The sequence below is a fragment of the Pezoporus wallicus genome, unplaced genomic scaffold (genome assembly GCF_028554395.1).
Source record: "Pezoporus wallicus isolate ANWC-B61680 ecotype Strahan unplaced genomic scaffold, APGP_CSIRO_Pwel_v1 contig_4788, whole genome shotgun sequence".
Classification (NCBI taxonomy): Eukaryota; Metazoa; Chordata; class Aves; order Psittaciformes; family Psittacidae; genus Pezoporus; species Pezoporus wallicus.
Window position 1 is genome coordinate 603476 of NW_026638769.1, and position 24920 is coordinate 628395.

A 24920-nucleotide genomic window follows, 5' to 3' on the forward strand; every position below is an offset into this window, starting at 1 on the left:
CCTTCCACTAGACCAGGTTGATCAAAGCTCCATTACTCATTAGCCCATCTCAGAACTGTGTGTTTCTCAAACACAGTCTTGCCATACATGAGATAGGCTTTTGAGTTATGATCACAATTGTCATAAAGCTAGGTTCTGCTGTAAAAAGCCCTGTTATTGGGCTACTTCCAAAGGAGTTGATACACATATATGACATTCTCTCTGAATGCTGCTGATAACAGAGTAATGGGCAGGAGTCCTGTGCTTTTGTCTTTAGAAAAAGGTGTAAACTTTTTCATACAAAGATGCACCATAATCACAGATAGTGTTCTCACTTGGATAGTCTCCAAACTGGTCATATTATATAGTGAAGTATATAGTTTAAATTGATGCAAATCAAATCAAGCTTTCATTACATTATTTATTAATGGAAAACATAAGTGAGATGCTGCATCTTCAAAAGGAAAATTGGAAAAACTTTTTTCAGTTGCATGTAAATGGACCCCATGCTTTTAATGACACTGAGTTTAATCCAGCTCTACAACGCATATGACTGGAAACAAAGTAGAAATAGCAGACTGGGAGCTTTAACCCTGAGTGGAGATTTAAAAGCTTGTTTACATTACTGGAACCAGATTCTTAATCAACTCATTATCTAAAGTAGCTAAAAAAAAAGACAAGTTAAAAACATCCCATTTTGGTCAGTGGTTGTTTTACAATGGAGCATGAGTATTCCCTGGAACTTTGCTCCTTGAAACTTGAAAAAGGTACCTGCAGATTCAAGCTAAGAAAAGTTCTGAATTCTGCCCTCTTGTTCTGCACCATGTGTCTTTAATCTGGTAGAGGCATTGAAGCAATGGCTTGTACTGTTCACTGTTGATAAGCAGAAACCTCAACACACATTCATTTTAAGGTTTAAGAAGAGGGAACAGTTCTCATTTCCCTTTGTTGGCGTCATCTCTCTGCCTGCCTTCCTCACTGAATGGAAACACAGCAAGCAAAAATCAAGTATGCAAGAACGTTACAGTGAACAATACAGAAATCAGGGTAAGACTTGCTTCAATAAGACTTCCAGAAGAAAACTTTATTCGACCTTCAACTGCTGGGTAAACTCTCTTCATTCTCTGGAGGTAACGGGTAACAACTTCAATATCAGGTTCACCTAAACAAACAGACAAAACAAGAGTTCTCTGCAGCAGCCTGGCTCTTAACCAACATTTAAGAACCTGTCTAAAATTCATAGAATCATCACAGAATCATAGAACGGTTTGTGTTTGAAGGGACTGTAAAGATCATCCAGTTCCAACCCCCCTGCCACAGGCAGGGACACCTTCCACTGCACCAGTTACTCAAACCCCCCTTCCAACCTGGATCTAAAGATTAAGATCAGATATGCAGAAGAAGGTCTTCACTGTGAGGGTGATGAGGCACTGGCACAGGTTGCCCAGAAAAGTGGTAAATGCTCCATCCCTGTCAGTGTTCAAGGCCAGGCTGGACAGAGCCTTGGGTGACATGGTCTAGTGTGAGGCATCCCTGCCCATGGCAGGGGGGTTGGACCTTAAGGTGATCTTAAGGTCCTTTCCAACCCAAACCATTCTATGATTCCTAATGCTTTATATGTGAATTTATTTCTGCATGAATGGATAATTAGTGTGAGGGACAGCCTCCCCAAATTTGCAAGCTGTAGGCTAAATTTAACACCAATCTGAGAATCAATTTTAAATTGAAACATCTGTAGAAACAAAAGAAGAGCTGTAATACAGGTTCAAAGGGATTTTTTCTTTTTTTTTTTTTTTGTAAAAGCATGCCTTTATACCATCCAGAAGCAGAGCACATGAAATTAAAAGTTTGGCAAAACATAGATGTGCTCCTAGGAGATACTTTAACCACAGCACTACAGCCTCTTTGTGTTTTCAGAAATAATCAATTTTCATCTCAAAAGTTTTTTCAAGGTTCCCTTTGTCTTAAGGGATGTATGTGTCCACTGGATGAACGCTGAGTTTCTAACAGTTTGCATGCAGCTTCAGAGGAGCTTCACACAGCATTGCAAAACACTTCCTTTTTAAGTCTCTAGCAGGGTGGCTGTCGCCAGAGTCCTGCTGCTTTCGGAGGAGCAGGCTAACTCCCGCAGAGCAGCTCAGCATCAGTCCCCTTGCCTGAACTGCATGTCCTTCAGTAATAGAGGTGATCATTCTGTCTTTGCAAATACTTCTATAAAGTGGAAATTTAAAGGCCAAAGAAAATAGCATCATCTTTTTTGATGCCTTGTTTTGTAATGAGTACATGTGCAAGGCCATATGTGGTTTTGCTCCTTTTCTGGCTTATCCTGATTGCAGAACCACTCTCTAAGCAGTGCTGAACGGATGAGGCTCAGTTTCTCTTTGAACCTTTTGTGCTATAAGTAAAAAAGAACATAACTGCTGGCTAAAACCAAACAAGAAGTCAGACTAGAAAATAATTTATCAGTAAAATAAAAAGTCTGAGCCCTGTTGGTTCTCATACTTACCTTTACTGTATCCCAGATTTTTGTCTTTCAGCATATGATAGCCATCACCTCCAAATAACATATAGGATGGAAGTGTCACATTATATATTTGGTCCATCTGGAGTGGGACATAGGCTGGAACGCGGCAGGCTGTGCAGAGCACTTCTAAGGTAACAACTCTGCTTCCTGGGGCTCTGGAGAGATCATAGACCACGTGGATGCCTACAAAAATACACGGTGGAATGCCACTTTATGCAGCGCGTATTGAACATCCAGGGCTAGGGGCATCATCCTCTGTCATCTTCACCTGATTCTTTACATTAACTGAGAGGTTAACATCAGCCCGAGAGGTTGTGTCGTTCTGAATTATGCCAGTTAATGCCGTTTTCCTTGCACACTACTCAACTTTTATGCAACGAAACTTAGGATGTTAGAGAAATGCTGAAGCACTGTCCCACCTCAGTTACTTATTGTCTGTTCTTGTCACTAATCCAAGGAGTCATGAAGGAAAAGTCATGAGATTAGGATACTGCAATATAAAAATACCTAGGATACAGTTGTATAAAAACACCTTCCCTTATTTCTGTAGTCATATGCTTTCTTATTGCCCTGGCTTGTTGGCTGAAATGACTTCTTCTAAAGCCAGCCACCCTAATTTAGCAGCTATTATGGGCAGTGTCCTGAAAAGAGAAAGCCAGGCCAGGACTGAAAGTTGTGGTTTCTACTCACTGTAGGAGCAGTAACGTTTCTAGCTGTGAGCCTTCCTCAGTCAAAGTCTGGGGAGAGTGAGGCCCCCACAACAGCTCTGTCAAGAATTTCCTGATCAGGAAGCCACTACAGCTTATAAAGCACAGAGGCTCTTCCAACCCTGGCTCTCTTCCTGCTCTGGATCTTCTGTCCTGAGCCCTTTCCAGAGCTACTAGCTATCTTCTGTGAGAAGGCAGCAAGCAGAGGGGCTGATGCTGCTTTACTGTAGCAGTACCTAAGAACACGGTAACTTAGTGGTGGGAAGTGAGAGACAGGGGCTGTGCCCTTGGCATGTGGGGGTTGTAGATCGTATGGGGGCTAGCACCTCCAGCATCAGGCTATTTGAACGGAGAGGCAGGGGGGGAAGGGGAGGAGGGGTTGGGGATAATCCATCAGCCTGTGCCCTTGTTTAGCTTTTCTATTAAATAAACAATAAAAATCTGCACTGCATCACAAAGAGACCAGCAATAAACATGACTGCAGCCTACTATACATCTGGATAAATACACAGGGAGCTGCAATTCAAGAAATACATGTTTTTAATATTAACTCTTCATCCCTGAACTATTTAGGGAGTCACTGCAGCAATTCCATAGCTCAGTTGGACTAACTCTAAAACTGTCAGCAATCATTAGACAATGGCACAAAATGATTTTGCTAAACAAATTTGGCAATAGCTGGCAGAGACATCCAATCTAGGGCTTCAGGTAAGCTGCCAGTGAATTGAAACCCAGAGTTTGTTGTAGCTGTTAGTGTATTACAGCTATACTCAATTATTTATCTTCCTGGAGTTCACTGAAGTGTGAAACTGCTGCCATTACAGGTTACTGAACCAACCAGGAATCCTGTCTCTGCTGATGGGAACAGTGATGGCCCACGTGCTTCAGTGACTCCATTAAACATATACAGGATAAGCAGTCAGGTGGCATGTGTAAGGCACACTTGATTTCTGTTCTTAGAGAGGCGTAATAGAAACAAGGCCAATAGAAAGGTTTGGAAAACTGAGAAGAGGAAGGAAGAAAACATACCTCCAACCTGCAGCAGCTCTCCGCTTCCTTTTCCGTATCTGCGCACACTGTGCTCAAAAGCTTCTTTCAGAGTGGAGCCTTTTACCCTCACCAAATCAAAACGACCTCCAAATGGCAAAACAGACAGCAAATCTCCCACAGTAATGCTACCTGGAAGAATGAGACTTAATGCTGACTTCTGTAAAGTTTACAACATCATTTTAGGTTGTTTAACTATACATTTTTGACAAGGAATGTGGCAAATAAATACAATTTAAGAAAATGAGGGTCAGTAGAGGTAAGAATCACATACGTTGTCCCAGTCAAGAACCTATGTCTTCCAGGAAGCATCGAGACTAATAAATCTGAGTTTGATGTAGCTGCACGTATTGCTATTCAATATGCTTCAATGCTTCCTTTTTGATAAAGCTGTCATTCAGCTTGTTATTTTACATACCGTTAGTGCTCTGTTCATCAATGGGTGACCGTATCCCACCTCCATTCAGGATGCACATTGAAACATGGTTCCACGACTTTTTATCTGGATGTCCAGTGTTCTCATAAAGCTACCAAAGGAAAATGTTTAAACTGATTTTTCATCTTCACTTATTCTAGGCTCTGGAAATTCACAGCCAATACAATCTGAGACTTAAAAGAGACAGAAAGGTTTTATATCTTCTTTGATATTACCTTCAGCCCCACTATAAAATACGTATTCATTAGGTCAGACTACCACGTCTCTTAAAACTGCAGCCTCACAGCCAGCTGTGAGCTGCTCTCTATATGAGGGTTCACCCAAAGAATAAACTGCTCCTTACACTGTACAGCAAGATTCATTACAGCCTGGCTTCTGCCAGACCTTCCTAGGGAGGCACTAGGAGTCACAGTGTTGGAAAGCAGCAGAGCCTGTGGCTGACAGTTTGGAGGATTTCTTCCAATAGCTCTGGGGTACCACTTAGATGTCATTGTCACCTGGAGCAGCAATGTCTTACCACAGCATCACAGAGCAAATTTCCCATGTTACATTCCTGGAAACGGCATGCTTGGCTTGTACCATTCAGGTAAACACTAGTTTTTCCAATCTCTGTAGAATAATTCCCCAGATCTTTCTTCCATTTTTCCACTTCATCTTTAATGTGCTCATCTATAAAGTAGTATAAAAGTGCAAAATAAGCATCACACGTATCTCATATTAGTGACATTTCAGTGAATACAAAGCTTAGGAAAGACCCTGCTCTTCATGATTCTAAAACGTCACACTCTCCCTAAAGGCTCTTCAAGCAACATGACATCCACACTCACTTCAAAGCCTGGAAAGGGAGCAGGCAGGATGAGACAACCAAGTGAACAAGCTATTCCTGTGCCACAGCAAGGTTGTCTCCTAACACTTAGAAGTACTTTTGCCCAGTCCTGTTCTGAGCTCTGATTGACAGGTTTTGTAGCACCTACCTTTACAAGTGGGAGAATTTGTAACATACCAGTGAGCTTGGTCTATATTTGACATCGTATCTTTCTTTTTTTTTTCCTTCCTATTTATAGCTCCCTCCCCTTTAAGGCAGTGTTAAAAGGAATACTAGCTCAAATACCAATGTCAGTGAATAAACTCCTCACAGAAATTAATTCCCTATGCACATGTGTCCACCAGATGCAAATCTAATTCTTTAAGAATACCAGATACAAAGATACTTGTCTATACTAGTGATTTGTCTATACTAGCGGTGACTAGATAACGTCACCACTGCTTCGTATCAACTGTTAGTTTTAAGCAATTTGCCACATAACTGTCAACAATAGCAACATTTATGAAATGAGAGCACCCATGTATCTGAATTTTTAGTTTTCCTGCCATCACAGAGAGAATGTAAAGTCTCTTTATATCACCTCATTCCATTCATGGATGACTGATAATAACATAGTCAATCAGAATATCTATGAACAAATAATTCTTAAATTATCTATTTCATAAAATACTCAGGTAGAACCTAGAAAGTCTGAAAAAAGGACTTTTTAGCTTCATATCTAGAAAAAAGCTTCACACAGCAAATGCTGGGCAACAAACGAAGACTCGAGAACCAGCCCTAAGTAATTACAGAGCCAACAAAAAGGTGGTAACAGAGCTTGGATGGGTATGAACAGAAAGCAACAGACTTTCCTCCTCCCAGTCCTTTACATGCTTCAGAGCTGAAACAGTGAACACAATCAGTGTTGAAAAAAAGAAGTTGTGGGTTCATGTATTTTATTTGCACATTGCCAGAGGGTTTTTTCTGGAACATCTCCAATCTCCTATATTGCCCTCAATTCTGTTCCGGAGAACCCAGCCTCTGGCAAAACAGAGTAAATTAGTCCTCAATCTTTTAAGTCATAATTACAGGGCTAGCTAAAACGGGCTCTGCCAAATGGTAAGGTAGTGTATCATCTAAGCTCTTACAAAAGGACTTTCAGTCATTTTAAACAGACAAAAACATACACTGAATTTGTGCATATTCAAAGGCCACAGCTCAGAAAAAGTGTACAACTGTAACACAGGCTGAACCCTACGCACAAGAGATCTGCAAGCTCGGGAAGAAAGGAAAGCCAGATTCTTCTTCGACACTGTACTGTGTATTTAACATAATAACACTTGAATTGCAGTAGAGTGCTGCAGGCAAATTCAAACGTCTGTTCCACATACCTTCAGGAACACTGCTGTCCAGCAGAATGGGGTTTCCAACTGCTTCAACTACATTTCCTTTCTTGTCAAATGTAACATTTAAGTAACCAAGATACTTTCCATAAGCGTAAGCTTGCACCACTGGCACCTTCCTCCCATCATCTGAGTCAACCATGAATGGGTATGGGCCAGCTGGCTGTTCAGTGGAGGGTGGGGTGCCTGCACAAAAGGAGCATGTAAAGCGGGTTTTCAGCTCATGTGACCTTCCAGGAATTATCAGAATGATGTTTCAAATGCTTCTCGGCCTTAAAACCCCCAAATAGGACATTAAGCAGAAACGGCAATAAATGTACTGGATGACAAACACACATTCAGTAACGTAACATTCAGTTATGTTATTGCATAAGAGACGATGTTGTTTTCAGGACATGAGCTCTAAGAACTGCCACAGTGGTTTTTAACTTGTGACAGCACACTTCTCCATGACATCATGTCACAACAGCAACAGAGGAACTTTTCATTCCAGTTACTGCAATCTAAATCTCTCAGTAATGCACATGTACCAGCCTCTGGCTGAGAAATGTATTGTTCAGCCTTCACACTACGTTATTCAGCATCAGATAGAAAATGAGAATGTTAATAAAACATACATGGTGGTTTTTTTCATTAGCATTACAGTTATGTGGTCATACATTTAAAACTCTTATCAACCTGCAAAGTTTGAAGGGTGATTAGATGTAGGATTTGGAAACAGACAGATTAAAGGCATTTACAAAGAAAAGAGATCTTGGCTCAATCGGCATAGCCTACCACAGGATTTAGAAACCACACAGGCGAGGAAAGCAGCAAAGAAAAACTACACAGCACAGCTCTTATCTCCAGAGTACCAGCGTTCTCCCTGTCGGTTTGACGTTATTATCTGAGTAGTATCATTCCCCCCTGTTATTTCCTCAGTATTTCTACCCCACTGTCAGCAATGACCAAGGCCAGGCAGTTCTGAGAAGCACTGCGTGCTGCATGGCCTTGCTGCAGAGCCGCCTCAAAGCCTGCTGCTCCTCCTGTCCCAAAGCCAGCAGCACTTCCCATCCCTGTGTCAGTGAGAGCCTGGGTGCCAGCACGGCGGGGGCATGGGGGAGCAGGCGTGGATCCGGAGGAAAGCAGGCTCTTCACTTCCACTGCTCACTGAACAAGTGGTTTCCTTCCATTTACAATTGTTTATGTAACATGAAAACCTGGGATAAGCAAGCAAGACAAACGTTCCTCCTAGAACTACAATTCCTATTTCTCTCTAGTCCCTCCTCTTCTCCAGGGAGAAAAGCTGTAACAAAATACAAGCTGAACCAAGTTTACCAGAGAACTAGTTTTTCTACTTTTAGCCGGGCCAACACAGCTGGTTTCCTGGTGGTGCCTCCTCACTATTTGATATTTATTTTGGGAAGAATTTAAGAAATCCTGTAGCTAATGAAAACCCTGCAGGATTTATCCACGCAAAGTGGCTTCGGGTTTTTTTTGAACTGAAAAAGAATCAGTTTTGATCTCTTGCCTTTGTGTAGCCTTCAAATGAACACAGCATCAGCAAGAGAAATTTATGCTTTCTGGTCATCATTTTAGTTCACATCAGCTGTGCATGGTTACATGCTTATTCATTTCTTGCTTCCTAAAGAAATGCTTTCTGATACTGATACTTTCTTGAAGGATTAATTATCACTATGACATTATTCCATTGTAAGAGCAGATGTGCTCCTTCTGAAATGAAAAGACATTTCAGCTCCTCTTATCCCCAGAGAAAACAGCACTAGAACCCGTGCACACATCTCTGTCAAAGTCTGAGATGCTGTTTCATCACAAATGCACAAATTCATACTGGGTAACTGAAGAACCTGTAACATTTTCCTGTTTTCTTTCCTTGTTTTAGCCAACACACTGTGTTCTCAGAACATCCTTCCTGATGAAAAGTAGAAATTAATGTGCTTTAACCTAAAATTACCATTTCTGTTTGAATCAGTTCTACACACCCAAAGCACACCTGAAAAATTCAAGGCAACATTTGCCACATGGATAAACCAAAGATTTCCAAATGTCTCAGAGACAGACAGGTTGGACTAGTCCGAGATTAGGCCCTTACATTAAGACATCTCTATGGAGATGTCTTCCATGGGCAGTTTGTCTCTCAACTCCTGTGACAGCCACAGATTCAGCTGACCAGCTGGTTTATCTCCACTTAGACTGAGCCAAAACTCTCTCCCAGATTCTCCTGCCAGTTATTGATCTAACATCTGTCGATTTAAATGAGAGCTTATAGGCTCAATGTACACATAGAAACACACACAAAATTTAGATGTTTACTGTGCAGTCAGATCACCTCCACAGACGTGGCTGCGTTCTTGTTTGCTGATAGCTTTGACTTAGAAGGGAAAGGTTCACAAATGCACTCGTCGTGTTCCTGGATGGATTAGCAAGTGCAGTTTCAAATGGGGAGAGGATGAACAACTTGACCTAGTCTACTTGGACAGTGGGGTACTCTCTGGGATGACAAAAGATGTGCATGTGAACTCCTACAGATATAGGCAGATATGAACTCGGTACCTCAACTCCCAGAGCACTTCAGATCACGATTCTCAGTTGCGAACAGTGGCATCTCTTTGGATCATGTCCAATAAGCCATTTTGACTTAAGACATTTTGTCCCCTTTGATGAAGGCAGACTTGAGTGCAGCCTCTCTACAGGCTTGTCCACTCTTCCCTCATCATTCACTCTCAGTCACTCTTGGAGACAAGACATTGGGATGGATGGTCCTGTTGTCTGTTCCAATTTGGCCACTTCTCTGCTGCACCCCTATGCTAAGTGTTTGCGGCCTCTGACTTGTAGGTAGGTGTGTAAATGCTCTGTGGCTCCAGCTTAGTAATCAGTTATTCCTTGAGGTCAAATTAAAGAGATATTCCAAACTGTTTAATGTGTATCTGTAGCATATCTGTTTAACAGGTGGGATGGTAAAATGTGAGAGCCCAAATGAGACAAAAAGGCATGAGAAAGTGAGAAGAAATGAGTAGAAAGAAGATGAAGTGAACAGTGCAAAACCTTGAAGTGATTAAATTCCTAGGGTACACAGTGCTATTCTGGTGACTAGAGCACAAGGGAAATTTAATGGAAAATTACAGAAAGTTCTTGTTATATTCTCAACCAGTTAATTTAACAAGCTAAATTTAATGAGCTATCTTTGATAGTTTATAAAGCCCAGCCTTTATTTTACTTGTGTCTTTACACATGGGGTCAGGGAAGGCAGCAGCACTGGAGAAGCTGCTGGTGACAGGTTTTGCCCTAAAGCATCATTGCTGTGGAAGAAATGAGATCGACAGTGTTCACCTCTGGAATGATGTCTACCTCTGAAATGATGAATAATAAAATCAGAGATTAAAAGTAGGACTGAAAAAGACAGAGAATACTTGGGAAGAGTTTTTTAATGTCAGGGCTAATGGAGACCTATGAATCAGATTCTACAGAAAATCAACATCAGTATCACTTTTGAAGTCTTACATGATTCTTTTCTTTTTTTTGTTAACACACACAAGTTTAAATGTAAACATCTTATTTACTCCTTTGTAGTATGAACTTGAAACAGGTACGGTATGTTTGGCAGTAATTTACTAGTATTACTACCACTCTCTGTCCTGCTTTGCACAGGTCACTTTGAACATTCACAGCATTAAGGAACCTTTCAGTGAGTTAGAGTATTGCCTACCTACAGACTGTTTTAAATCGGTTTCTTCCATGGAAGTTATGGATAGATACCAGCTATGGATCTGTCCCAGTACAGCCAGCAGTAAACCGTATTTGTGAAAGTTCTCAGAGTTTAAAGAGAAACAGTTTTAGCTTTGCTTTAGAAGCAACATTTTAGTAAGAAGTTAAATACCTGTATAGAGAAATGTGTTTGTATGTCCTCCAATTACAACATCCACTCCTTTCACTTTTTGGGCAATATTTTTGTCCACAGTAAAACCAGAATGTCCTAGTGCAATTATTTTGTTCACGCCCAGAGCAGTAAGTTCATTCACTTGTACTTGCAAAGCTTCAATTTCATCTTCAAAGATAACATCATCCCCTTAAAAAACAGAACAGATGTAAATATATTATTACAAAGTACTTTAATTACTAGTTTAAACAAACAAAAACCTAGTTTTATATCTGGTGCTATTTTGTACAATTAATGGCACTTTGAGTATCAGTGGTTTTCAAATGCTCTTAGTTGGTCCAAACTCCTGGTCTAATGTTCTCCAGTCTCTCAAGAGCACCCTTTGTGCTTAGAGTAAGACAACATTCCTTTGCTAAACTGTATGTACTTGCCTATACTAAACAAGTCGTAACTCCATTAAAAAATACCAGTGACACCAATTGTGGGATCAAAAATTGAGCAGGTTTTGTTATTTAATTAGAGAAAAGAAACTAAATACGTTAAGTGTTTGAGCATAAACACTTGTACTATAAAGCTTTTTTTCCTTCCCAAATTATATTTCCTTGAGGTCTTCTATCTTCTCCTGAATTAAATCTCTTTTTACTCCACACCCATCTTGTTCTTTCCCTCCCTCTCCCCCCTGAGGCTTTAAAGAGCAGCTTCTTCAAAGTGCAAACTCTGAACTGCCTTTTTACACAGATTCTCTCACCTAATGCGAACCACTCTCAGCAACATCAATGCAGCACAGCACACCACTGAGCTACCATCCTGAAATGAGAACATAAAGAGCGGAGTGCCTGGAAAGAAGAAACCTCTTTCGGACCACAATGTTGGGAAACTCAGTTTTTCTGCAAGGTTTCTGTGCCCACTGAAATTATTCTAACATGACAAACAGTTACATGAGCACTAGGTAAACATGCACTTTTATCCTGGGCACAGTGTTTTGGGTTGCGCAAAAGGACTGACTATGTAGGAGACTAATTTCTTTGACAAAGTTTTAAGAATGGAGTTTAAGAACAGAGTGAACAAACTGTAATCCTAAACTTACCAGTGAAGACAACCGAGAAACATTTCTACCCATTCAGCCTCTACCTAATTCCTCTCCTTCCTGCTGAGTTTTTGATCAAACCATTTTGAAATATACTTTTTAAGTCAAAAGATTTACATTATTTCATAACAAAGGGAGGAGTGAATCGAATTCACGATCCAGTGCAAAATGTCTCAGGAAATGAAGAGGAAGCAGCTACAATGGAAAAGATAAAAGAGGGTTACATAAATTGGTTCTCCACCACACCCATTGAATAGTTCTGTTACTGCCAGAGGGAACCTCTGTACTGCACATTGCAGACTGAATCGTGCAGCGCATCCCCACATTTTCTTCCTGCAGACCTCTTAAGAATCAAAGAGTCATAAGTTAATTGAGGTTGGAAGGGACCTCCGGGGGCCATCTAGTCCAAAACCCACTCAAAGCAGGAACTCAGAGCCAAATGAGGATGCCCAAATGGGTCCGGTCCCAGCAAGCTGAAATTCCACAGCCTCTCTGGCCAACCTGTTTCATGGCTTAACTGCTCTTACCGTGACAAATTTTTTCCTTACGTCCCACCATAATTTCCTGTTTTACTACATGAGCCCATTGTTTCTTGTCCTTTCTCTGCGTCCCTCTGGGATGAGTCTGTCCCTGTCTTCTCTATAAACCCCCTCTTAAGACAGTGGAAAACTGCACTTAGTTCAACTTTAGCCTTATTCTCCCTGAAGGAAGACACTGACTTCAGCCCTTCTTTGTACATCTTTGTGCTTGACAGAAACTGTGCCTGATACAGAGCTACTGGCAAAAGGAGAAGTCTGAGAAATGCTCCTTGATCCTAGGCCTTTCACATACTCATCTTACCATCTGTGGACCAGCTACAATGGTGTTGCATACCACAGTGTGGGGATCAGTTCTGTAAAGAGAACGGGGCTCTCTACATGAAGAGCAAAAGTGAGCCTGCTGACCAGCTGTGCCAGCATCCAGTTGCCTGCAGGCTAACTTCTCCCATGCCAGGTGGTCCATGATAACCCAGCTCTCCCCACCAGCACCAGCTCTGTTACCCCTCTGTTACCTGCAGCCTACAATACACTGAAGACATACTGTTATTAATCTTCAACCTACATTGAACCAAGCAAACCTGCTTTCACAACGAGGGTTAAAACAAGGCTTGTCCTGTGCCAGTAAATCCATCGCTCTCCCAGGACTGTTACAGCAGGGCACAGGCAGCCACCGGCACCACCAACCACACAGGCAGTCACACCTCCAAACCCACCCATCCAGCAACTGCCCACTGCCCACCTTGACCTCAGAAAGGGGTTCCTGCAGAGGCTTCTTGCACCTCATCCCCAGCCCTCACACAGCTTTGTATCCTGGTCATCCAAGCATTTCATCTAATAGAGCTGAAATGGGCCAGCAGGCTCAAAAGTCATACAGCGGGAGACTGTAAGAGCAATTACACAGCGCTGATTCCTCCATGAAACCAGGCAAAAAGCACTATGCTGCTTAGCACCCACCTGCATGTATTTCAAAACAATCTGAATTGAAATAAGTGTTTATTTAAGAGTTATTGCTCATGCCTGTATTTCAGTTCTGTTTCAAGGTATCAAATTGATGTGACATCCTCTTCTCTTTTTAGATGGTGCAGAGTTTCAGATAAAACATCCAGACTGCTATAAATGAACAAGGAAAAAGAACTGGCTGCATGTTAAAAATTCTATGCAAGCTAGCCAGAATAAAGTGGAATAAATGGAATTTAAAATTCCATTTTAGAAAACTCTGCCAAGTTGATAGTTTTAGTAAATATTTTGCTGCCTGTCAGGTTACAGAGTAAGCAGCTTTGGGCTTCTACCTCACATGAAAATAAGGCGGACAAAATGAGACATATTATTTCACAGCACCAAACATGTATGTAGCATCTCTCAGGACAGATAAAGACATTACCATTTTGTGTGATGTTTACAACACCATTGCAGAACTAAAGCAAGTGAGCTGGTACCATCAAATACCAGAAAGATGCTCTTAGGATTACCAGTGCAAAACAAATACATAGACAACTCTGTCTATGTGCCAAGTTATAAACAACACTTGGAGGATGTGGAAAAACTGGCTGAGATAGTTGAAGGAAGAACTTCAGAAAAACGGCCAATTGGCTGTAACCTACAAATTGTGCTAAGAGTTCCCCATCCCTGTGGTTTCCGAACAACAACAGTAACAGTACCTGCAACAAAGATTAACTGTTCCTTCACAATGGAATCACTGAGACTTAGGGACTTCATACTCCGTTCAAGTATGCTGATAGCCGTTTTCAGCAAACTATGAAAGTACAAACTGTAATTTCATGATTGTGTCAAAGTTATTGGGATTTGACAGCAGAAGAAATCACACCCACAAAAGATTTCCATGGAAAATGGTCATGCAGGAATTCACATTTCACCATTTTCAGACTTCCTATTTGCCTTGAGAATGTCCTAAGAGCATACAGCACGCCAAAGCAACTGCTGCAGAGTCTGAGAAAACAGAATCATCTGGAAGAAGTGTGTAGAGATAAGCATGGTGCTGAATTTAAAATGTGCAATACATCTTATTCATTGAACTAAGGAATTAGGTTGATAATCATTTAGCCACCGACCCACCTCTGCCATGATTTTATCAGTCTGGAGGATTGCTAGGTCACGGAGGATATACAGTCACTGAGCTATATTAACACATCCTGAATTCACATTTTCAAAGCTTCCAAATGTTCCTCCACACACTGAGAAAGCAAAGCAGAAAACTGTAAAAACTCGGATCACTATAAATGTTGCTGTTAGAATTTGCTCTGCTTATTGCTCAATTACACTGCGGGATATACTTAGCTTAGGGCTGCCCCAGGGAACTAACAGTTAGGGAACTAACCAGCCTTCCCTTTCAACACTGTTTTTAATAGTTGTGGTATCTGTTATAGCATCTCGGCATACCGAGGCATTCAGTATGGTGTCTAAAGGTTACCGGAAGTGCAGTTAAATGCTTCAGAGGATCATTCCAACACTACCTGCACTCTTCTCTAGTAAATTGATTTGCGAGTGAGTTAAGCTGATGACCTCACCACAGCAATGGAGTTATCTGGGAGAAGAGTTGAGATCTAGTTTATTAATTCCTAATGAAGAAGAACACTGACTGTGTTCAAACCTAGCGTGATGTCAGATGACACCTACCCTCAAGCATTTCACCCCTCAAGAGCTTCACCTCAAGCACAGGTGAAATTCTATTGCCTACAGAAAATACAGATCAATTTCCTTTTTTGTTGGGAGAAGAAAAGAAAGGACTCCAAAAAACACATCACTGTAAAATAGAAGTGAGATATAGAAGTCTATTCTGACCTCAGACATCCACTTCCTGATACTTTAAACATACAGAATAGGAATCAAAAAGCACAGAAGGAACGGTTTTATATTCTAGTATTTCCTCAAGGTATGAAATATTCCTTTTCTTAAAAAAAGCTATGCATTACTTCTTTATTACTAAGTGATGGAAAGAGAAGTAATAATATGAAGTCCTTTTTCAGTGTGGAAACTGCTTTAAAACAGTGCTTGGGGCACCCCTCCTGCAAAAAAAATAGGGAAGAGAGTCTGATTTTGTTGGGGAGGAGGGGGTGTGGGGGGCTGAGCTTTGAGCAGACAATGACTCAGATCTCCTACAGCTGATTTAAATGTGTTTCTCATCCCAGTCAACCATTTTCTTTTACTTAAAAAACCAACCTCAACAAACCAAAACCCCTTCAATGTTGGAAAAAACAGAAATTGAGAAGCCTTTTCCTCATCAATTCTAATTTTACTTATGAATGAAGCAATTGTGGTAAAAGCTGAATGCGTGTTCTTTCTGTAGCCTAATTTCTGGAAATATTTGAGAGACTAAAAACATCTTGGGCAACTTCTGCTTCAAAAATACACAGGAAGCTCTCCTTGCTTTTACTAGGGCTTGAGCTTGGAGGCATCCAAGATCACAATTTCAACACACAGAGAAAAGCCTTGGTTTGAGCACATTTCACTGTAAGGTAAGCTTTAACATCTGTTTAGATGCATAAATAACAATATATAAGAATATAAACTTTAAAACCCAACAACAATACAAGCACCCCCCAGCTCTTCTGCAATCTCACTGACCTTTTTAGTATTCTTGGATAATTCAGTGACACTATATAATTCAGGTCTGTATGAAAATGGCTTTTAATGTTAACAAGCCTTCTCCACTTTAAAAATCAGGCAGTTACAAAGTTGAACAATACAAGTAAGTACTGATAAAACTTCTCACTTTTCAGCTGAAAATATTCATCTTTGGATTCAAAAAAGTGGACAAGTAATAAAATAGCTAACAAAGGACATAAACTTATATACTAAAGAAAACATACCTGGCTGTGAAAGAAAAGAAGTCTCCTTCGTAGTGTAGCCAACAATTCCTACTGGTTCCGAGTCAAAATGTACTATTTTAAAAGGATTAACATATCTCATCATTTCGTTCCCTAATGGGGTTTTCCCCTTGATGTTGGCACTCAAAACCGTAAAACTAGCATTTTTAAGGAAAGGATCCAATAATCCACTCACACCTTCATCGAACTCATGGTTCCCCAAAGCCTGTGAAAAGCAAGAAGAAAATATAAGAACCTACCTCCAATATTCAGTCTAAATAGTCTCATAAATTATATATAAAGGTATGTATGAGAAAACAAGGTTTATGCTCTAGGGAATAAAACCCTATCTTGTCTAAAACAGCACATCCCTGTTTCTCATGAAAACAGAAATGCTATTTTTGTCTTTTTTAGGTTTAGGTTTTTGCTTTTCAGACTCTTCTATCAATACAGATGTGACAGTCAAAAACTACATAAATAAGGTCTGCAATTACATGCCAAACCAAAAACCGCTGTTTTTTTCATCCTGTAACTCTAAGAAAGAGGATTAACAGGAGCCACAGAGGAAAACAGGTATTTTGTGTATGGAAAATATGTTGCTTAAAAAATACTGAAGAAAATGTTAAATGCCAGTGACAGTGTTTGTTACCTTTAAATAAAACATGCATTTTAAGAGCTTGTGCCTGGAATACAGGTTTTTAAACACATTTAATTCACATTTAGTAGAAGTTCTTGTGCACTTTAACATGTTACAAGAAAATGCCATTTTCTAGACATCATCAATATAATTTCATACTGGAAGTTCAAATGTTTATCAGCTAAGGAGAATCTCCACAGACAATTCATAGTACAGGTGTGTGCACACATGCAGGTGTGTTTACTGTGAGGGTGGAGAGGAACTGGCACAGGCTGGCCGGGGAAGCAGTGGATGTCCCATCACTGCCAGTGTTCAAGGCCAGGTTGAAAGGGGCTTTGAGCAACCTGGTCTAGTGGAAGGTGTCCCTGCCCATGGCAGGGGGGTTGGAACTAAATGATCTTTAAGGTCCCTTCCAACCCAAACCATTCCCTGACTCTCTGATTCTATGATAACACTATCATGGAAACTATGATATCTAAACTAAAACTATCACACAACAAGCAGTCCAGTTTATCGAATGGCAACATAATACCAACAAGATGAGAACGTTTAACTATTCTAGGTTGGTTGCCTAATTTAACAAAAATGGACTTGCTTTAAAGGACCATAAAACTTTCTTCTACCCACCCCTTTTTCATGCTCAGCCTAACATGCCACATGCCTGTGCCTCCAAGTAACCAGCAAAATGTCCATAGATAGCAACTTTGCTGAAGCATGATATATACAAGAACCTTGTAGCATATTTAGGTGTTAGAGAAAGAGAAGAAATAGCTATAGAAACAGTCATAGTGTAACCTGGGACAAGTTTTCAGGTGGCAGTCAGAGCAAAGCATGAAAGGAGCGCTAAAGCCATCAGACCAACTCTTCTAGACAAAAGACTGCTTATAATTTCATTCTGAAGATTAAGCAGGGAAAGTCACATTCATCATCTGAAAAGACTTACACACCTCTCTCCACTACTCAGATAAACAACTTCTATGTGTTTATTCCAGCTTTTATTTTCCAGATAGATTATATTAACCCTGGTCATGTTCCAACCTGAGCAGGACCACTAGAGGCATGTAAGCTCAGTATTTCAGTCAAAAGACTGGCAGTCTTGCTTTTGGGGGAGACAAAGACTCATGACTCCTCTGATCCCCACAGGCACGTAGTCAATGGCCCTGTGGAAAAGTCAGGATATCAGCAGTAACTTTGGCATCACTGGAAACCACCTGCTCCTGCTGATGCTAGTGAGAACCCTACTCGCACCCCAGGGAAGGAGTCAAATTGTTTGCATGATGCTGCAGCACTTTTCCAAAAGAACCAAGACCTGTCCTTAGGAAAATCCTGACCTGGGAAGCCACAGTGCACTCCAACTATATCAGCTTTTTAACTGTACTCTAACTGCAATCTAACTTGCTGTAAAAAATCATGTAAAAAAGAACAACACTTTAAGGAAACTCATTTTGATTCCTTCCTCAGTTCAATGCTGACTGATGTTCTGAAAAGATGTCCATGGACTGGTGGAGCATCTCAGAATGTAACAAGCTATTTCCTTTTGGCTGACGCATGTGCCTTCTGTTTATCCTAAACATGCAATTACACCCTTCCCCCCAAAAGGTTGCAAATGAAATAAGTTGAATTGCATGTAACTGCCATTAGCTTGTTGTGGAAAAAAAACCCCGACAACCCACAAACAACAAAACCAACCAACCACTTATGAAACCTTGTTTCTCTTGGCTTTGTATCTTGCGTTTGGATTATTTCATGTCCATTAGGATACAAGCTTTGATCAAAACTTTTCCCATGGTGTGGGTGGTTACAGTCTCTTGTTCATGAGAAATCACTGGTGCTAATAATACAGTCTTATATTGGATGCAACTTGTCCTCTGGGGAGGAGGATGTGTGTACCATTCTGGGTTCCTGTACTCTTTCTAACCACCCTTATGCCCAGAGTTTCTAGGACGCTGTACCTGTGCAATATCCCTTCACCAAATCTGAATCCATTGGCCAGCTTAAGTCACAAGAGGAATAAACAGACATGTTTAGGCACACATCACGCAATCCTATAATCCTCCTTTACACAAGAAACCAAGTTAAAAAATATTTCAAAATCAGGATACAAATTAACAGAAGGATGCAACTTAAAAGTAAAACCAGAAGACTTCCATCATCACTCCAATTATTGACTTTGCAGTACTCAATTTTGATTTTGATGTTAATTACACCAAAAAGCAAGGCTAGTGCCAAAAAAATTTGGAAGGCAATACCTCACTAAACAAGACAAAACAGGCTTGAGGTGAGAAAGGGCAGAAATGAGAAAACAGCTAACCTAAAAGGAAATTCATCCCATTTACGGAATAAACCTCTAATGCTGCCAGGCTGCCCTAAATCCCGCTACAGCTCCTGCCCCCATCCTGTAACTACTTCCATGACTCATGTTCCCTCCTTCATCCTGTTAGTAATCCTACTCCTGTATCTTGCTTCTAACCATTTCAGTAATCCCCACCCCTTCTGTTAGGGATATGATTTCCCAAATTTTGCTTAAAGAAACGCTAGCTCACTCTTCCGCAGTGTGGCTCTTACCTGGCTCCCCGTGCACACCCGGCCACCATCCCCACTGCATGGTGCTCACAGTCCATGGACAGAAGAGTTGTAAAGGATGTCACAGCACTGTCCAACACTTGGCATCTGTCCTCAGGACCTTTGGTAGCAAAGGTCCTGAGTACTTGTAGCTTCTCAGTTTGTCCTGTCCCCTTCTATCCAGTGACAACATTCAAATTATAATATGCAGCACCTCCACAGAGAACAAGTGGTTGACTACTTCACCTAAGGCATAAGCATTCAGTACAAGCCTCTGGCTATCCACTATGGTGTGGAATTATTTTTTAACCTTATTCTGATGAAAAAGTTCATGGGATCTCCTAAACAGTCAGTACGTGCTTCCTACGTAATGCATTTCTAAAACTGGGCACAAGCTCAATATTGCTGATTTTGCCCATTAGAGTTTCTTCTTGCGATATGATCAGGAACTGTACAAGCCCCCAGTCTGCCCATGAACCAGTTAAACCAGCAAACATGCAGCTGAGGATTGACAGTCAGCAGCAAGCTGTGGGAAGAAAGGTAGGAAAAACCACCTTGAGCTATTTCTGCACTGCACAATCCCAAAGGGCTCTCCAGCTCCCAGTGAGAATGAGTCCTAAATGCACACACACCACTGGGAGAAAAAGCCTGTTAGTTTTATGATTAGGAAACCGTTTGTTAAGACACAAGAACAGGGAGCAGTGTCCTTCACAGACCTGTCTGTTTGGTATGAAGTGTGTTTAACCCAAGAGAGTGTACTGGGGTATCCCTTCCCTTCCACAACTCTTCTGAGGCGGAGGGAAGCAACGGGTGAAGCCATTTTTACTTGGGAAAGAGCAGTATTTACCAGAGAAAGCAAAAATGATGAAGACAAGAGGATGTGATATGCGCAGAAGATTTTTTTCCTCAAGCTGTCAGTTGGAATGACATAAATATACAGTCATCCTCAAACATAACTTCAATCTCTCTCCTCCTTTCTGAGGTTGTATGCAAGCAAAATAAGCCACAATAATTCTTTATGTATTAGTAGGCTTTATGTATTAGCAGACAAGATTTAAGGACATGGAGTGACATCCCCCAATCTCAGCCTCAAATTCTTCCTCCTTTCTCTCAGCACTCGGATGACCAAAAGAGACAGAGTAAAAATACAGGACTGGTGCAGCCCCAGACAGCTTCCTCAAAGGTGCACTGTTCCAGTCCCTGGATCACACGCATCCAGCCCCTTACACCCTGTCAAGACCACAGCTCTGGTGGGACTGCACACGACCAGGGTGGGACTGATGAAAACGAAAAATCCTCACCCTTTGCAACAGCATTACCAACATGCACCACCTGGCCCTTCCCGCAGAGCCTCTGCGCGGTTACCCTCTCCATCGCAGGCCAGGCGTCTCACCAGGGATTCCACGCTTCTGCCGATCCCTCTCCCCAGCTCGCTCCAAGCCCCTGCCTCTCCCAAGGGGAGCTCATCCACGGCATGCCTGCCTTTCCCAAGGGGAGCTCATCCACGGCATGCCTGCCTTTTCCTCTCTGTAGCCCTGGCACCAGCTCCCTGTTTCTGGCTGCCCGCGGGACTGCCAGCTCATGACTCCATTCGGTCGGGTGCCAGTCACCGGGCACATCGCTTCTTTTCTCCTTCCTTACCCCTGGCCGATGCTGACCACGATTTTAGCGAGACCTACAGACTTCTCTGAGGCAACACTGCGCACTCCAGGAGGCGTCAATGCAAGGGCTGGGAAAGGAAACACAGACCCACCACCCAAGACGGGGCAGCCCCCCGCCACTACCCCGGCCCTCTTTACCATGGCGTCGTAGTGCAGGAGGTTCATGAAGTGGACCGCCTCCCAGCCCTTGAAGCGGGAGAACCACACCGTGCCCTGGTACTGGTCTCCGGCGTCCAGCAGCAGCACGTTACGGTGCGCGGCCCGCTCCGCCGCCACCAGCGCCGCTCGCCGCGCCACGCCGCCGAAGCAGCCGGCCGCCCGCTCCGCGCCCGCGCAGCCCCGCGCTCCCGCGCCCTGCGCCTCCACGCGCCCGTGGACATCGTTGGTGTGCAGCAGGGTCAGCCGCAGCTCCGCCGCCGCGCACAGCACCGCCGCCGCGCACAGACACAGCGCGCCCGCCCGCCACGCCATGCCGCGGGGGCTCCGCTCCGCGGGGCCGGTACAAAGGGTGGCTGAGGCGGGGAGGGCTGGCGGGGAACCCGCGCAAATTGCGCGTCGCCCCGCGGAGCCTCCCGCAGCGGAGGTGCTGACTGCCCGTGTGGCGCGGAAGCCGCAGGTGCTCCGCGTCTGCTGGGCGTGAGCAAGGGCGCGGAGCGGCCTCCCCGGACTGCCGGGCTCGCTCTTCGCCGCGCCTCGGTTCGCTGCCTGCTGGGGCTTGGGGATCGCTCAGCCCCGGGGCCTGCCCTGCCCCGTCCTCCCTCTGCCGTCCCTCGGCACGGCACAGTAGGGGCTGCACGGAGATGGGCTCCAGCCCGCTGCTGGAGGTCAGAGATGCGAATTCAGCCAGCAGCGACAGGACGAATTCCAGTGCTTACAGGGAGCCTTGGTGAATGTTTAGTACGCTGAGTTTCCACACCCTCACATGAAAATGCTTGTTTTCAACCTCTCTCCTTTTTCTGCAACAATGCTTAAAATACAGAGTGCTATTTCAGCCCTAAAAAAAGGTACGCTACTTTTAAGGTGGATTTAATTATAACTACTGTTCTTAGTGTAGATCCTTGAATTGCTTTCAAGATTTTCCTTCTTTGGTAAAATACTAAGCTTTTGTGGTTTGGCACATGTATGCTGAACAGGAGACCCGCTGATGCCTTAAATATACAACCCAGCAGGTGTATGGCATGGGGTGATGGCCACTTCAGCAACTCAGACTGATTGTTGGCCCCACTTGCTCCTTTAAAGTCACACACCCACTGTGTGGGTCCACATCTACCACTGTTAAATGACAAAATTACCTGGAGAAAGGGATTTTTCAAAGTTAGCTTTCAGAGTGCTGTAACTGCCATATACTTTCTTGCAGCCTTTGGAGAATTGCACATTGTAAGCAGTGTCTGGTTGGCTTTTCTTAAAACCAGAAGTTTCACCACTGTGTAGAGAAGTGACCGTTTCTTACAGCATTACAGAGGCTGTATGAGTTGCTGTCTCCTTTCCACCAGATGATGTCATGCCCTGGTTTCCTGGGCACCCAAAGTCCACAGGATGGAATCTGAACTCATTTGGTCTGTTTGTTTCCTCACATGGCTGGAAAGTGAATGAACCTGTATTTCCTTCCATGATGGCTATGCTCCACTGTCCCTGTACTCCCATACGTGACTTGAATTAAACCAGCTGTGAGGTATCTTCTCACTTCCTTGGATGACTGTGCTGTGCACTGCCTACCCCATCCCTGGGGAATCCCTCATTGCATGAGCTGTGCCAGCAAAATCTGGAGTTGTGCTTCCTCTCCTCCTCTGCACATCCTCTTTGGTTGCTCTTCCCTCCTCTGCTGGACTGTGCCGACGGCCCACCTGGGATTCAGTTCAAAGCCAAGACACATTTAGGTGTCCACAAGCAGGTGCCTACATGTGCTCTAATGTGCTCAGGTTTTCACTGTGGCCAATCAAAATCCTATTGGGACAGTCACTGCCACTTAGGGAGTGATCAGGTCCCTAAAGCAGACACATCAGCTGGGACTCATCACCTGAACAAAGATGCTGGTGCCCTTTGGTGGTCTCTGAGTCTCCCTCCAGAAAGGAGAATCTTGTGTTGTGTCTGCTAGCCTCATGTGGCTGTCTTGGATGTCTGAATGTCTCTTTATGGACAACTGAATGTACCGTGCCATGGCTGGTCTGCTGGGTTGCTCTTTGGGGTGTATTCCCTATACTGACTAGATCTCCACTGACTTTACAAGTTTAAACCGCACACCACATATAGAAAAGAAACACCAGTCCTTAGTTCAGCCACACCATTTCATCTGGATCCAGTGGCTCTGTGCTGAACCTGCTAGAAAAATAGCAACACCAGCATTACCAAGTGGCCCAAATCTGCTAGGAAGTCAGCTGTGCAAAAAACAAAGACAACTCTGGCCAGTCGGTCTGCTTCTGTATGGCCAAGCTTGCATGCATGTGTGCACCAAGCACCATTTATGCCTTTGGCATCTGCCTGGCTTTCTCTTCTTTCCTCATCAACCACTGTTCCCAGCCTTAGCATTTCTAAACAGATGCTGGTTCTGCTCACCACAGCTCTGTGCAAACACAGAAAGACAGCAAAAAAATAAAGCAAGCAGAATATGCTTGCATAGCCAGTATTGTCGTTGGCTTGTAAAGCACAGACCCACACCAAACTCCACTGAGCTCTTCATGCCTGGGACAGGCATGCTTTAGTCTGGTCCAGGAGACTATATCAGAAACAGTCTGGGCTGTCCTGAAGAGACACTGCACCTCGTGTGTCAGAGATGGACAATGGAGTACTTGGGGGCCAGAGGGGCCACCCAGACTCTTGTGTCTGCTGGTCTTGGCTGTTTCTGATGTCTTCCTTATTAAGCTTCTCAGTCTGATTCTGCAAAGACCTCATCTCATGTAACATTCATTTACAAGTTGATCGGACACATAAATAGGCATCCTCTTGCTGTGCTTAGGGCTCTGACGACAGTGCCTTTACCCTGGGAAGCAGTTTCCTGGGTATTAATTAAGGCAAGAAGAGGGAGATTATGTGGAACCAACCTTGTGCTAAAAGGTCTGCTCCAGAACCATGCTGGGATGCCCACAGCACAGATATCCAAGCCCAGGAATGTGTTACCAAAACTGGATGTCCACTAGATACCTTATCTACCTGGTCTGATTGTAGCCTCTCCAGCCGGCCACTGAAGTTTTATGGAAAAACATAACATTGTGAAAATGCACAGAAATATACTTGAGTGCTGGAACTGAAGCTAGAGAAGACAAGAGAGCACCAGAAAGTGTGTGTCTAACAAGTCTATGTGAAAGAGAGTGAGCTAGAGAGGAAAAAAGTGCTTCATGCATAACTTAATTGCTTTCCTCCTTCCTCCCCTTCTGCTCCTCTGAAAGAAGCGATTAAGCCATGCTCCAGGATGTCAGTGGTACATCCTGTAACAGTGGAGATCAGTCTTTGTATTCAGCACTGGCATGTGTCTCAGGAAGGCTCTCTCAAAAGCTCCCACACAGGACTGGGCAGAAGTGTTGCAAACCTTTGGTTGGGTAAGGGTGAATTCCACAGCCAGGCAGGAGTACCTTGACAGACCATGAATATTACCTCTCCTTTGTGGTGGTTTCCTTCTAGGGACTGGATTGCTCTGTATTGTCCCCTTAGGTAACTCAGCAGAGCTGTACAGGCAGCAAGCTCTTAATCTTACTCTGGAAGCCAGCGTAGGACAAAGGATAATGAATCTGTCCTGACTTTTGGGATTAAATGTTATTAGAAGTAATTTCTGGAGTTTCTGCAGAGGGCTTCCAAAAGGCTTCTTTTGTCACTGTATTTCTTTCTGGCATCACTGTCA

The 24920-nt window shown here is 43.0% G+C and overlaps 1 protein-coding gene across 1 annotated transcript; it reads right to left on the reverse strand.

The window, feature by feature from the left end:
* Window positions 1–839: 839 nt before the first annotated feature.
* Window positions 840–21564, reverse strand: NT5E (5'-nucleotidase ecto). The gene is made up of 9 exons (XM_057412516.1): window positions 21227–21564; window positions 16232–16454; window positions 10779–10967; window positions 6890–7087; window positions 5211–5362; window positions 4676–4784; window positions 4240–4389; window positions 2486–2686; window positions 840–1141 (listed from the first exon to the last, which is right to left on the reverse strand). Exons 1-9 carry the CDS (start codon window positions 21557–21559, stop codon window positions 984–986), a joined length of 1713 nt encoding a protein of 570 aa, XP_057268499.1. The 5' UTR covers window positions 21560–21564; the 3' UTR covers window positions 840–983.
* Between the last annotated feature and the right edge of the window lie 3356 nt (window positions 21565–24920).